The sequence below is a fragment of the Mesitornis unicolor genome, unplaced genomic scaffold (genome assembly GCF_000695765.1).
Source record: "Mesitornis unicolor isolate BGI_N332 unplaced genomic scaffold, ASM69576v1 scaffold2419, whole genome shotgun sequence".
In the NCBI taxonomy this organism is placed as follows: domain Eukaryota; kingdom Metazoa; phylum Chordata; class Aves; order Mesitornithiformes; family Mesitornithidae; genus Mesitornis; species Mesitornis unicolor.
The window spans coordinates 26,123-40,988 of NW_010209064.1; the positions used below are offsets into that span (position 1 = coordinate 26,123).

Consider the following 14,866-nt stretch of genomic DNA (forward strand, 5'->3'; position numbering starts at 1 on the left):
CTTGCACCCTACCTGTTAATCTACACTGCTTAGTAAACATTAAACACTACCTATCACTTTTGACGAGAGGAGGAGACAGACGATTATCTGTCATTTGGATAGGTCTTCACCTGTCCAACGAGCGAAGGTAACAGAGAGGGGACTTGGTCATTTATATCCTCGCAAAGAATGAACAGAAAGACAGTCTTTGTCCTGCTGATCTGCCTAGACTTTACAGACCTCAGTTTACACCAGAGCAGCAGAGATCTTGTGAACTGAACGCGCTGACGTGCAGGAATGGAACTCTGACCTCCAGCAGCCCCATCTCATGTGCTGCTCAGAACAGCACTTATTCCAGCCTGCAAAATGCACAGATATCAGGCAAGACTGCAGTTCTTACACCTTGAATATGTAAAATCAAAAGCTAATGCTATATGAGGATGCATAAACCAGGTCAAATCTCAGAAGAGAAGCAGCTTCAAAGGTCAGAGATGTGCCAGCCTGAACTCAGCATAATATTCAGATCAGCTTTAGTTAATTAATAATCTTATGCATTATTTAAACTCGAATCCTCAGCAAGCGCTGCATATATATTGAAGTTTTCAGAGGAGTACAAGTGACAATACACTACCAAGCAGCAAGCTCAAGATTTCATAACTACCAATTCTTCCCTTGAGGATTATTTAGCTAATAATTATCCTTTATGCAAATAGAGCAATGCCTCACTGAAGACTTTCATTCATCCTAACATGCAAAACCAGAGCTGAACACTTCTGTCAAAAAACTATCCAGGTAAGAGATTTGCCTCCCGTTCCACACCTCTGAACTCAGGTTTTATTTGTTCTTTGCCTGTTTTCAAAGGTGCAAAACTTCCTCTTTTCAGGTATTTTGCACACCAGCATTGTGTTTCAAGTTTTGTCATTATTCTGTTCTTCATAAATCTTGCTTATAAGGTAGATACTGGGCAAAGATCTGGAAAGCATGTAGTCAACTGCAATTGGTATGGAAGCAATCTTTCCTGCAAACCCTGGTCTGAGAAGACCAGTCATTTGGCTAGTTTTCATTTGTGTTTAAGAGGAGTGGCCTATATGAAGCTTATCTGGTTCTCAAAGTATTAAATTATTATTAAAATTGAGCATTTTCTTAGCGATTAAATATGAAGGAGAGTTTCCACAATATTGTCCTTACTGAGTGTAGTGAACCTAAGTTATCAGGGAAGGCAACAGGAAAAAAACATGAGAATGGGATATCAATTTGTTTTTCTCCACAGCTGCTTAATGTGACTAAACAAAGTCCAGCAAAACCACAGGGCAGAAAACAGAGCTTAGTGTTTAGCTTTGTGACTGATAATTAAGGTCTTGGAAAGCTATCTTGAAAGATTTTTTTAAAAAACAAACTTTCACTTTGGACCGGATACTATTCCAGAAACAAGAAATCTGATTTTTAGGAACGTTCTTTGACCCCACAGAGAATGTCTTTTTAGTGGTCATGCCCTATGACTCTCCAGAAGGGTAACACTCTACTGCCTTCCAAGTGCATGTCAATAATTTGACCAGCACATTCTGAGACCCCTGAACACAACCAGTCCCTGCAGAGCCAGTGAAACTTCTTGATCATTTATGTCCAAGGCCTGATCATTCCCAAGCATGATCTGATGGGCCAGCTTGAACAGCAGCTGCTGGCTGACTGTGTGAATTCTGCTGTAGCCTGCTCATCACCTCTGGCATTGTTACATGCCAGGGGCTGTCATCTTACTCACTGGAACCCTGGACTGAGAATGCTTGAGAAAATAATAATTTACTGCTGGTGAATGTAGGCATTTGAAAAAGAGCCTAACTTACCTTAAAAATCCTAGATCAACTTATAGCTGGAAGTAGAAGTTGTGAATTGTAAATTTTAATTAGAAATACAGAAATATAAGAGATTGCTTGACCCTCAGAATAACTCCTTAGTATAGCATGTTAATTTGCAGGGGACTTAGATTAACATTCTGGCTTTCCTGACTTGTAGAGACCAATAAACTGTAATATTTTTTCCTCTTTCACTTTTGGATTGATGTTGAGACTCAACAAGAAAATGCTTTCAAGTCACATATTTTGCCCAGATATAGTAAAAAATTAATGGAGCTCATCAAATTTCACACAGTTTTCTTAAAAATCACTGTGATGTTCTTTGCCTATAGCCTGAACGCTTGCTAGGTCAATGTTTAAATCAATGGTTTTAGTTGTTGGCAACTTGCTTAAGTCTGCTTCCAAGAACATCTAGGTCCTGGTGCTCTAAAGCTGAAAATACAATAGCTTATGCAAGACCAAGAAAAACATTAATTTCACTTGTTCTGTTTTGTCACTTGATCCTTTCTAAAACCCATAGGTTATGCCGACATTTCTAAGTAAATCAGCAAAACAAAAGCAGATTAATAAATGAAGGAGCATGTGCTGAATCTGTATTGTATTATATTATATGCATTTCAGTGGACTAAATGTCCTCACCACATCTGTTCATAGCTGTCCGAAGAACCAGTTGCTGGCTCAGGTTTTTATACCACCATAAACGGTCAGAGAGCACTGGGGCAGAGCTTATGGTTACTTTTCCTCTGAAAAAACTCTGGGTTGCAAGCATAACATGCCTCTGTACACTGAATTGATGCACTGCAAATTAGGGATTTTTTTCAACACCATGTTAATGCTCAAAACCAGAACAGTAATGTAGTCATAGCCATTAGAAATCAAGAAAGGTTTCTTGCAGGCAGAAAAGGTTGCTGATGTGAAAGATGAGTAACACGAACCGTTTAACTCAACACCTGCAAGTGTATTAAATCAAATGATTAGCTAAACTGATCTCTCATGTTTTTCTGTAATTTATGCAACAAAAATACAATGAAACCAGATTATAAATATAAAACTTGCTCCACCCGCATTAGTTTTTAGCTGATTTTTCATCGTTCAAACACAGATAAAACTGCAATCATCACTTGGGTCAAACTATACAAAGGGCTCTATCCTAACTTACACTTGCAATCACTATTTCAGCAAGAGCTCACAATTCTATTATACAGTTGTGATAGATTGTCTGACTTTTGCCCCAGATATGCATTTAAGAGATCTCCTTAACATAGAAAGGCAGGCTCACCCTGCCTACTCCCTCTTGGGCTTTCTAGAGATACAGCTTCAGATTTTCCGGTGAACAATCAGGATGAGGAGACAAAAGGATGCATCAGAATGAAGTTATATTTTGCGTTATGCTTTTTCACAAAAAATGGTTATATGTGAACCAGCAGAAACTACAAAGAGAAATCCCACTGAATATGTTGTGATAAATGTTCCCTTCCCTGCAGAGAGATTTTGCCAGGTCAGTGGCATGGTGAAAAGACATGAAGAAAGGTGGGACTAAGGCCAGTTGGAAAGTCGGCGGTTTGTTTGGCTTGAATGGTTCTTTTCTTTGTTTCTCATTTTCCACAAGATAAACTGAGTCACTTTAACCTGAAAGGATGACTGGTTCAGACAGTGGTTCTGCTCAAGCAGAAAAAAAAAAGGGGGGGGCTTTTAACTTATGCTCAGGGGCAACTTGAAAAAACTCAACTGTCAAGATTCCAAACATCCAAATATAATTAAAAATAACCAAGACTACTTTTTGTTGTAATACATATGTATATGAATAGGCATGCAAGTAACTTTCACTTGTATTAAACAGTTGAGAATGCAACGGATAGATGTGTTCTATGCTATATGCTGCTTCATCTGTGCATCCCTGCTAAGAACAGCTCTTTCAGCAACTGACAGGAAGTCTTCACTTGAATAAAATGCAAACATATGTTCTGTGAAGCTCTGGAGGGTATAGGGGAACCTGAAATACGGGTTCTCCCTTTTCTTTTATAAACTACTGAGCTGAAAATGGGTCCGTTTGGTGAACCAGTACAGGAATCTGTCTACTGACACCCCTAAGACTCCTGAATACTGCTCAAGTATTGCCACTGTGGAAGGACAGTGTCATATCTCAGTGTCAGAATCATAAGGCCAGAGTCTACTCATGTGCACAGAGGCAGACAGATCAGCTCTCCATGCTCCTGTCTCTGGAGATGGCAAGAACATTGGAAGCTCTGAGCTCTCTGCTAGGCTGCACAAATGTACAGGGGATAGCATGCAGCCATGGTGGAATCCCATTTTCTTCAGGTGAAGCAACTAAGTTATTACTGAGCTACCGGCATCACAGCCTGACAATTCCTGGGTTACACAGCTGAAAAAGGTTTTGCTGGTAACAATGTCCCTTCCATTATTAGGCATGGATTTAATAAGTTCTAAAAGCAACAATTAAACTCTAAACATTAAGTTTCTAGAAACCAGTAACATCTCTTTTCAGAGCTGAGTGTTTTACAGCTAGCATGTTCATCTGATATGGATTCTGAAAATATATCTAGCAGAATAAATCGTTATTCACAGGAAAGAAACCCTTATTTTCAGGAGAAAAAAGAACTGAAGAAAATTACCTTCTGCCAGCATTTGGCTGTGTTTTAGCCTGAATGTACTTATTCCACCACAAAGGTTTTTTGACATGTGTCTAAAATGTACCAAAACCGCTGAAAAGACACATGCTTTATCATACTATCTTTCTTTTGGTGATTGTTGGCTTTTACAAAGACCTACCATTCTGATTATCCAGTAAGGCAGTACAACCCAGAGATGTTACTAAATTATCATTCATACACAAGATCTCTTAACAGATTTCCAGAGAAATAATATTCCAATAATCTTGTGTATTAAAAACTATTCTAATCCCTCAGGAAGGTGCACAAACAATGCAGATGTGTGAATTTATTTGGTTTGGTTTGTTGGTTTGGGGTTTTTTGTAAGTACAAACTTGGAAGTACATTCTGTGAGTTTAGAGAGAGGCAGACAGCCGCTCTTACAATTAAATATATGAGCCTAGTTCACAGAAGCCAATGCAAACATTTTTATGTAGCCTATAAAAAGCACATATTGGATATTGAACTGCCCACTAGCCTTTAAATAGGCAGAACAAGGACACTGTAGTTATTCCTTGGCTGTCTGAACTCACTTGGCTGTAAGAAGTGGGTGGCATTCGAATACGACTTGCTGTCCTCATGCACAAGCCTCTCATTCTCCAATCTACTTTGGGTAAGACAGGAAGTATTGGATTTTTGCATCTTAAAAATTAGTGTCTTTATTATATTTTCTAGCATTACTTATTTGGTAAACATTAATCATATGCTCTTAAGAATTTCTCTTGGACTTGCAACTTCTTTTATCTTTTCTCTTGCCTTTCCATTCTAACAAAGTCTAGATCCAACCTATTTCCTGTCCAAGCAGATCTTGCCTAGCATAACAGAACACTGCAGAAGTCCACTCCATGCAGAACACTGGAGTCTAAAGTAAATTTGGCATTACAGCTTAAAAACAGCCATCAATCTTTCTAAACAGTTACATGAAATTGTAACTAGTTTTCCCTTATGATGGAAATAAACCTTACTTACAAACATAAAGAAACTTACACAGTTGAAGCTAAAAACTATTTAATGTAATTGGGATAGATAGAAATCTACTGATTTTTAAAAATATGTCCAGATTACTACACAGGTCATTTTCAACTTGGACAATCAGTCCACACATGTCCCATGAGAATCTCTTTTCTGCCTCTTACCAGATTATGGATTACGTGCATGTAACACTCCTGTTTCAAGTTGCAGATAAACTTTGCGTGGCCTTAGAAATCATGTTGTGTCATTTAAAATAATACCTGGGAACTTGTTTAAGACACTTGCAGTAGTTACGAGATACATATCTTCTTAGTGTTTTCAATTTGGTGGCAAAAGGTATTTGCTAAAATCTTAAAAAAAATTCTAAGCATGATAGAAGATTTTATAATAAGACACTTTCTAATTGGTGTGCTACAGATGAAAACCTTACAGGCTGTTGGTAACCTATTCTTTTGCTTATCAATTATGCTTCCAGTTGGACTCATAAGCCCTTTGTTTTTTTCTCAGCTTGGAATTCTACACTTTAACTGTTAACAAACATGAAAAAATCAAAATAGTCTTCTTAACAAAAAAAAAAAAAAAGGTATAACATTTACACAGAGAAAGATGACTTTTATCACTAGAGTTTAAACTTACTATTAACTGTTAAAATCATTAAAACATACCAACAGAATACTGTGCCAGTGAGTGTACTTCAAGTTTTAGGAAACTGATGGGTATGGCTTCTGTCTCTAGATACTGAAAAACTAAAGAAACAGCTTTAACCTGTAAGTGAAGACAAGCTTCATTATACTATATTGCCATGTCACACCTGGCACCAAAAAGCTTTGTCACAGAGATCCTGGCTGTTTATGACATTGGGAGAGGCTGGGCTGGAGAAGTTCTTCTTTCCTAGAGATCCTGCTACTGTTGTACTACCACATACTTCTTGTAGGTCAACATAAGGCATTTCTTATCTCCCACTACCTATATATAGGCATCCACTGGATGGAAGTCTCTTCTTCTTTCTTTCCACTGCAAACCAGAAGACAGGCTTTGCCACTTGGCATAGTCTGTTTGACATTTCCCACCTTCCTGCTTCTATTTTTATTTTTAAACTGTTTAAGGTAGGGCTCTTGAATGTGATACTGTTTTGCCTCTCGGTCATTTCTCTACCTACCCCCAAATGATTTATGAATACATGAAGCTAATTTTAACTGAATTTGACAATTAAGCAAAAATGCAGATATAGAGTTTGGCGAAAACAGTTGTGTTCACAAGAGGAAAGAGATACCAAAAGCACCCCATCTAGAGAATACAGATCTTCCCAGTTTTATGTATCAGACAACTGACATGCAGGAGAACCATAGGAAACACCACTGCCTTTGTTCTGCTCTCCACAGAATTATTTGTTACATCTTATTCCCTGGAGAGCAAAGCTAGGGTAACTATGGGTTTAAAACTGAAAATACTAACATGTAGCACTCTTCTGAAACACTTACACATTCTGTCATGGTGCATAGTCCAAACGTTGCCAAAGTGGTATTAGCGAAGAGGTGCTTATTAACTAATGGAAGCTGCATGTCAAAACAATCTACAATTCTACAGGTTCTTGTGATGCTGCAGCTTCTAAGAGTCCATCAGTGGTTTGTGCACAAATGTTTGCATAAGACTAACTTGTTGCTTTCCAGAAAACTCCGCTTTACAGGTTCTACTAGCAGAATGTTTCTCCTGTGCATTGAGGACAGCTGCTGTGACAGATCACTGTACCACATGTGAGTTCCACATCTGTGACTGCAGACACACTGTTAGACAGATCATAGCCTACTTCACTAGCATATGCTTCTTTCCCCGCGGCAGGTGCTGCCTCTGATGACAGAGACATCTAAGACGGAGCATTTGGAAGAGCTGATGGAAATATTTGTTGTACAAAGCGATGACTAACTCAATTTTCCTTAGTAAAACAAACTGCATTCAATTGAATGTACTCATAAATGTCTGCAAGGAAGTGCTCAATCTGCAGATTTATTTCTTGGTGATATGTGTCACTGGAGCCCTGTGGTGGTATTCTTGTTGGGGTGATGCTTCCTTAAAAGCACAATCAGGTGACAGACTTTGAGCATTAAGTGTCTGTGCTATAAAAAACTTCATTAATTGCAACCTAAAAGCCACTTTCTTCACATTGCAGAATCACTTACGTGAAGTAAACACCAGGATGATGGAAATACCACTTGAGGCTACTAGGATGGAAGACAAAACTTATTCTTCCTTTATCATGGAAAGAAAGATTCGTGCCAAGATTGATAGGAAAGAAGTCATGCTAGCTAAGCTGAGGAAGAGCTGCTCCTGCACCCCAAGGAAGCTGAAGAACTTCATCATGGACTTCCTTCCCGTTTTACGATGGCTTCCCAAGTACCAGTGCAAAGAGTACATTTGGGGGGACATAATGTCTGGGTTAGTGATTGGGATCATTTTGGTCCCCCAAGCAATCGCATACTCGCTGCTGGCAGGTCTGAAGCCCATTTATAGTCTTTACACATCATTCTTTGCCAACATCATCTATTTCTTAATGGGCACATCCCGTCATGTCTCAGTTGGCATTTTCAGCTTGATAAGCTTAATGGTAGGACAGGTTGTGGACCGAGAACTTCTCTTGGCTGGGTTTGACTTGAATGATGACGCCCCACCAGCCTTGGGCGATGGCTCTCCACAGAATGACAGTCAGTCCAACACAACTGCCTTCAACCTTACACTTGCAGGGATGAATACTGAGTGTGGTAAAGAATGCTATGCTATTGGCATTGCTACAGCCTTGACATTTGTGGCTGGAGTGTATCAGGTAAGTGGTTGCTGACATCCAGAGGCAAGGCATAAAGTTCTTAAAGCTTCTTTGCATGACCTAAGCTTTGCTTTGACTTTCTTTCAGTGAGACATACACTTGAATGACACATTCACTTGAATGACCTTAAACTGTTTTCTCCAGGAAGCCTAACTGTAGGCAACTCAGAGAAAGCAGGAGGTAGGCAGTTTCCTTAGCTACTAGCAAGCACAGGTAAAACAGTGTCTTCTGCAAGACTGTTAACATTGTTTTGATACTCTACTGCCTCTTGGCCTTGCTGCTTTCATGAGACCATGAATCCAATCTAGAACTTACCATGAAGGAAATTCCCAGATAGCTATGTACTTCAACAGTGTGGAAATAATTCTGTTTCCCTAGATACTTTAGTAAAAATGCAGATCCACTCAACTACTTCTACACAGGTTCAGAATGTGCTGCTCAGTGTTTTGCTATGGGTACTATGCTCCGCCAAACTGCTGTCCAAAGATAATTCAAAAGCAGAAAAGACAAGAGAGGAAATAGATAGACTAACATACTTTTTGGACAATGGCTGTGCTGGACTCTTTGAGACTTCACAGACTTGCCAACATGCTGCCTGTCACAAGTATATCAGGAGAACACAGAAGGCAGTATCATGAACATGTTTACCTATTAACTGTATATACAGGTATGAATTAAGAAAGAGCTAGCTATCTTTCTGTTTACTATGAAATTTCAGGTCACATTTATGAACAAAAAAATGTCCTTATGAAGCTATATTTTTCAAAGCCATCAAAGGAAGGAGAAGCAGCTAGTTAAAGACAGCATCCTGTCATCTGGGAAAGTTTGTGAGTTCTTCTGCCACTTCTGACCTTAGGCATGCCATGAAGGCTGCCTGCGCTTCAATTTCCCTTCTGTTCACAGGGCTAAAATTAACAGCTGTTTAATATAACAGTGCCACTAAAGTAGGGATCTTAGCTGTTGTCATTCAAGTTCTGTTTACAAAGCAATTGTATTATTCTAAGATAGAAAAAAAGAAAATACGCTTTTGTATAACAGAAGCATTTTTTGATCCACGGCTCTTTTGCATGTGAAATAAAATTCAGACAAGCCACTTCATTGGAGTCACTTCAGACCAATGCTGGAGTTACAGAGTTTGACTCTGTCTCAAACTCCTCGTTCACCTCTTAGGTTTGTAGTATTCAGAACAGAAAAAGGATATCAAATGTTTTAAAAGCAGAATGGAAACATCAAAGGATAATTCCTGTTTCAAAATTAAAATAGCCAAATGCTATGTGCTTCCAGCTAGTTTTCTCCTATATGTAATTAATTATTTGTAGCACCATTTAATGTTCATCTCTTTTTTTCTTTTTTTTTATTCTGTCTCCTCAGGTTCTAATGGGAATCTTTCGTCTGGGCTTTGTATCCATGTACCTGTCTGAGTCTGTACTGGATGGCTTTGCAACTGGTGCTTCCTTAACCATTTTAACAGCTCAAGTGAAGTATCTGATTGGAATAAAAATCCCACGTAGCCAAGGGCACGGAATGCTTGTTATTACCTGGATTAACATTTTCCGCAACATTTCTCAGGCTAACCTTTGTGATGTCATCACAAGTGCCATTTGTATTGTGGTGCTGGTCACTGCCAAGGAACTGGGAGACAGGTATAAGAATAAGCTGAAATTTCCTCTTCCCACAGAGCTGGTCGTTATTGTTGTGGCAACACTGGTGTCACACTACGGGAAGTTAAATGAAGTGTATGCATCCAGTGTTTCTGGAGCTATTCCAACAGGATTTATTTCCCCCAAGGTACCACATTTCAACTTAATGCTCCGAGTTGCTTTAGATGCTTTGCCTCTTGCTATAGTCAGCTTTGTCTTCACTGTTTCCCTTTCTGAAATGTGTGCGAAGAAATATGCTTACACCATCCGGGCCAATCAGGAAATGTTTGCTGTGGGGTTCTGCAATATCATTCCTTCTTTCTTCCACTCTTTTGCAACCAGCGCAGCTCTGGCAAAAACACTCGTCAAAACATCTACAGGCTGCCAGACTCAAGTCTCTGGAGTGATTAGTGCTATGGTGGTTTTGCTGGTGCTGCTCTTCTTGGCACCTCTCTTCTACTCCTTGCAGAAGTGTGTCCTGGCTTGCATAATCATTGTCAGCCTCCGAGGGGCCCTGAGGAAGTTCCGAGATGTGCCAGCACGGTACCATGTCAATAAGGTGGACACACTTGTTTGGGTTGTTACCATGTTTGCCTCTGCCTTGATCAGCACAGAAGTAGGACTGTTGGTTGGCATTGTTTTCTCCATGTTATGCATCATTGTTCGCACACAGCGACCACGAGCAGCCCTGCTTGGTCAGATCCAGGACACCAGCTTTTATGAGGATGACTTAGAATATGAAAACCTCTCTTCTGTTCCAAAGGTCAAAATATTCCGTTTTGAGGCCCCACTTTACTATGCAAATAGAAACTACTTCCTAAAGTCTCTGTACAGATTGACTAACTTAGATCCTAATCTAGAAACTGCTAGAAGGAAGAAATACGAGAAGAAGGAAAAGCAGCATCTGAGAGATTGCACAACTGCTAATGGACTGGGCATTGGAGAAACCGCTCTGCAACTGGTTCCTAAGCAAATTGATTTCCAAGTCCTTGTAGTAGATTGCTCATCCATTTCATTTTTGGACACCACTGGAGTTAATACTCTAAAGGAAATCCTGAAAGACTACAAGGACTTAAACATTTCTGTTCTCCTGGCTTGCTGCAATCCCTCAGTGATAGACTCTCTGAAAAGAGGAGATTACTTTAGGAGAGAATTTGGAAGTATGCAGGAAAAAGTATACACGAGGCTGTGCAGTTTGCAAAAGACGAAAAGCTTCCAGCAGATTGCTCAGTTTAATCCTGTGTCTTCCGTGACGATTCACTGCAAAATCATAGATGAGAGGCAGTTTGTAATAATTAAATTATCAGACACTGTTGGTCTTTCTTCTCTGCAGAGCTCTGCTGTTTGTCAGCTGCCACATAGAACAGCCACTGGGGATGTAGTCCAGGACCAGGATGGAACAGGTTAGATCATTACCTGTACCTTCACTTTAAAATACAGGTGATGTGCAATAGGGCAGTTTGGGATTGAGTTCACCCTTGTGCCCTAATCATGCATAACCCAACTTATACATCACGAGACTTCTGTGCTGGACGGTCTGCCCAGTGTCAGCTGACTTTCCCAGTGGCTTAACAACTGGTTTATGTTAATGGGGATATGTCATTTCTATGAAAATGCAATGAATCTATTGTCTTGGATATATAATGGTTTAAATTCTGGCTTAAAAGGTCCCGTTCCTTCCATCATTCTAGGTGTGCTCATAAACAACTCCCACTGTTTACATACAAATAAAATGTGTAAAATATCATGGAATGTAGCACGTCTCTCCACCTTGACCACACAGGTTTAATGACACAACCTGCCACAGGAGAAGAAACTACGATCCATCACAGGTCCTCTCAAAACCATCATATCAAAAAATTACCGCTGGAGTCACTTGTGTTATTGGCTTCAGTCTGTGGTAATTAGTTACTGAATGTTTCGATACCCTTAATGATGCTGGAAGAAACGGGACTCTGATGCACAATTTTATAACTAGTATGGGGATAAATAGAATTAGGAAAAATTAATGGCTCTAGCCGGCAGTCACACAGCTACCCAGGCAGGTGCACCATCCTGTAAAAAAATGTTGCTTCTGGTGGGGAGATGCAACTCCAATTCAGGGGCTAATAAGGACCATCAAACATAAAACCTCAGAACTGTGATGCAGCTTGGCATGTTCTTCCTACAACTGCCTGCCTGTGTGCAAAGAGAAACAGGAGAAAAGAGGGTAGAGTGGGAAGGTAAATCTGTGATCTGCCTAGAAGGGGAGTGATAGGTCAATCAGAACTGCCTGGCTGGTCTTCTCTGATGCAATGCTAATGAAGCTTTACAGTAGCATACCTGGGCCAAGTAAAGGGTGCAACGCTTTTTAAATTGTATAACCCCACATGCTGGAAAATTTCCATCACTGTTGGAACATACTACAGATGTTTGGGGTTTTTTTATTCCTGTCATATTATTCTTTGATTTGAGGTCCACTAAATCATGTTTTCCAGGGCTGGGTTACTTTCTATAATAATTTGCATTAATTGCTGTTCATTCTACTTTGTGTCAAATGATTCAGTTATGTTGTTATATATGCATATTCTCACTTTACAAATAAACATAGATTTAGAATTTGATTGTAACACAGTTAGTACTCATTGTTCTGGCCCATGGCATTGGCAGAATAGCCTCTCTCATACTCAAGCATATAATCACCTGTACAAAAAGTAGGGGAGCTGCCCCTCTCCTCATTCATGGCTGGGTCACACACAGCACCAAGTACAGAGGGAAATTCTATCATGGCTGTGCCTCTTACATTTAGCAGACTCTAGAAATAGGTTCCATACATGCAGAAGCTATTTCTCTGCTGTGCTGTTAAAAAAAAAAAATCAGGCCAACACATCATGCAACTTGCTTGTTTTGACTTTTCAGGTCACTGAATGAAAGAACACTCAAACTGAGGTTCTACAGTTGGCGCAGAGCCTGTCTGGCTCTCAAGAACAAATATTTTGTTAAAGGAAAAGCAGTGCATCCCCAAAAGACAAAACAAAAAATGTCTTCAGAAGGATTGAGAATACTACAATATTAGGTGATTCAATGCACTCGTTATGAAAAAAACGTATCAGCTGCACACTGTTAGTACTGCCAGAACAGTAGAACCTGACAGAAACGTCTGTCAAGAGATTAAAGGATTGACCACTGGCAGCATTTTCCTGACATAAAACAATTTAATTACGTTATTCTTTAAACTGCTGACTTGGTATGACAAGGTTATTTCTGTCATAAAAGCAAATGGGCAGAGCCCAAGGACAAAGTATTGCTTTGTGTCTGCTTTTGTTTGTAACCAGTCTTTGATTAGGGAATGTATCTAGGTCCTGCCAGGGCCTAGTATGAGGAAGTGGGCTTACAGGAGTTTCTGCCAGATCATATCAATATAGACACTCTTAGGCTGTTGTGCCAAAGCAAGCCGTCATTGGCAGTCAAACAAAATTGTTTCAGTGCAAAAAAACACACATTCCAGCAATCTAAACTTCTTCTATCTTTATTGGTGCAGCTACCAGGCTAGAACATTAAGGAAAAAGTGAAAAAATACTCTTAACTCTAGATGAATCTCATTTCAAAAGGAAAAAAAAAGGGAATTATTCCAATGGAAGGTGTATCCTTGCAACAGTATCTGGAGAAAAATGAAGAGAGGCTGCCCTGCTCTTATCCAGTAGGCTGAGAAACTAAGAGTCAGAAGTCTCGATTTCATCAAACGTATTGTACGAATGGCAGGAAAGGATACCTAAGCAATAAAACTTGGCTATGCATAAGAGGGAAGGTAAGTTTTAAGATCTTTACTAGAAATAAACTAGAAATAAGCTATCAGCCAGAGCTGGCTCACAATCAAGTTGCTGTGTTGGACAATGTCAGATACAGCAGGGAAACAGCTTTCAGTGCTATGAGGTAGGGATGCTGGAAATTATTTCTAAGGAGTATGCAAAAGGTAACTAAAAAGCAAGCCTTTTTTCTGTCATGTTTATGTTTACTAACTGTGTTACACCAAGATTAAGGGTATGAAGACTGAAAATGTTAAAAACTGCTGATCTTCTTCTCTCCTGTTCTACCAGGAATTAGGTAACGTGACTTGGAGAGGAGCTGGGGATAAGATTGTAATTACAATTATGCCAATACTAATGTTGAAATAAAATAATTATATGCCTTTTAGGAAATGTTATGTTACGTTTGATCATATAGATTGACTATATTTTTGTTCACTGTGGTGCCTTGTATAAATTACTCATCCAACAAACTTTAGTACTGCTACATAAGACTAGGAAATGATTCATAACTCACGAACTGCGTGGATCCCATGGAGCTAGGCAAAGACCTGGGAGTCTTCACCTCAAACTCTCCTGTGGACTAGTCCAGCATGGCCAGAATGTGTGATCTAGGTGTCAAAATGACTGCATTTATTGACACTGGTAACCAGCAACCTGGAAACTGTCCAGTCCATGAAAGACACCTTGGGTTCCCCTGTAGCCATGACTATTTCTGTGTCATGTGACCTAGAGACAAATATGTGGTTTTGGCTGGAAAATAAAACTAGCAATTCTTTGAAAAAAATTTGGCTTGTGGTATCCTTTCACAGATGGTAAAATAACAGGGTAACGTAGGAAAAAAAAAAGATGAGAGGGGAGTTTGCTGTCCTATAACAGGGTTAAAATACAGGGATGGACTCAACATTGGGGTATTAGATGACATAATGAGAAAAAGCATTATAGAAGTGAGAAAGGGAAGGTGGCAGTCTTCTATGTGAGCACATCTGCTTCTCAAGAGGAAGATTTGTGGTACCTTTTTACGTGTGGCATAAGTGTGAGAAAGAGCAATGTCTCTGTTAGTCTCTCACAGTGGTGGTATCTCTAGGTCCTCTGTTTTCTGTAAGTGCTCTTCTTCAGTCAAGTACCTACCAGCACATTCCAAGAAGTCTTC

At 39.6% G+C, this 14,866-nt stretch overlaps 2 protein-coding genes across 2 annotated transcripts in view; one reads left to right on the top strand and one right to left on the bottom strand.

Annotated features, from left to right (window-relative positions):
* IDUA (iduronidase, alpha-L-) overlaps positions 1–14,866 on the bottom strand; it is a 44,739-nt gene that overhangs the window by 23,986 nt on the left and 5,887 nt on the right. The window lies entirely within an intron of this gene.
* SLC26A1 (solute carrier family 26 (anion exchanger), member 1) lies at positions 7,668–11,164 on the top strand. The gene is given in 3 exon segments (XM_010192740.1): positions 7,668–8,288; positions 9,660–11,097; positions 11,100–11,164. Coding segments are annotated over 3 exon segments (2,124 nt in total).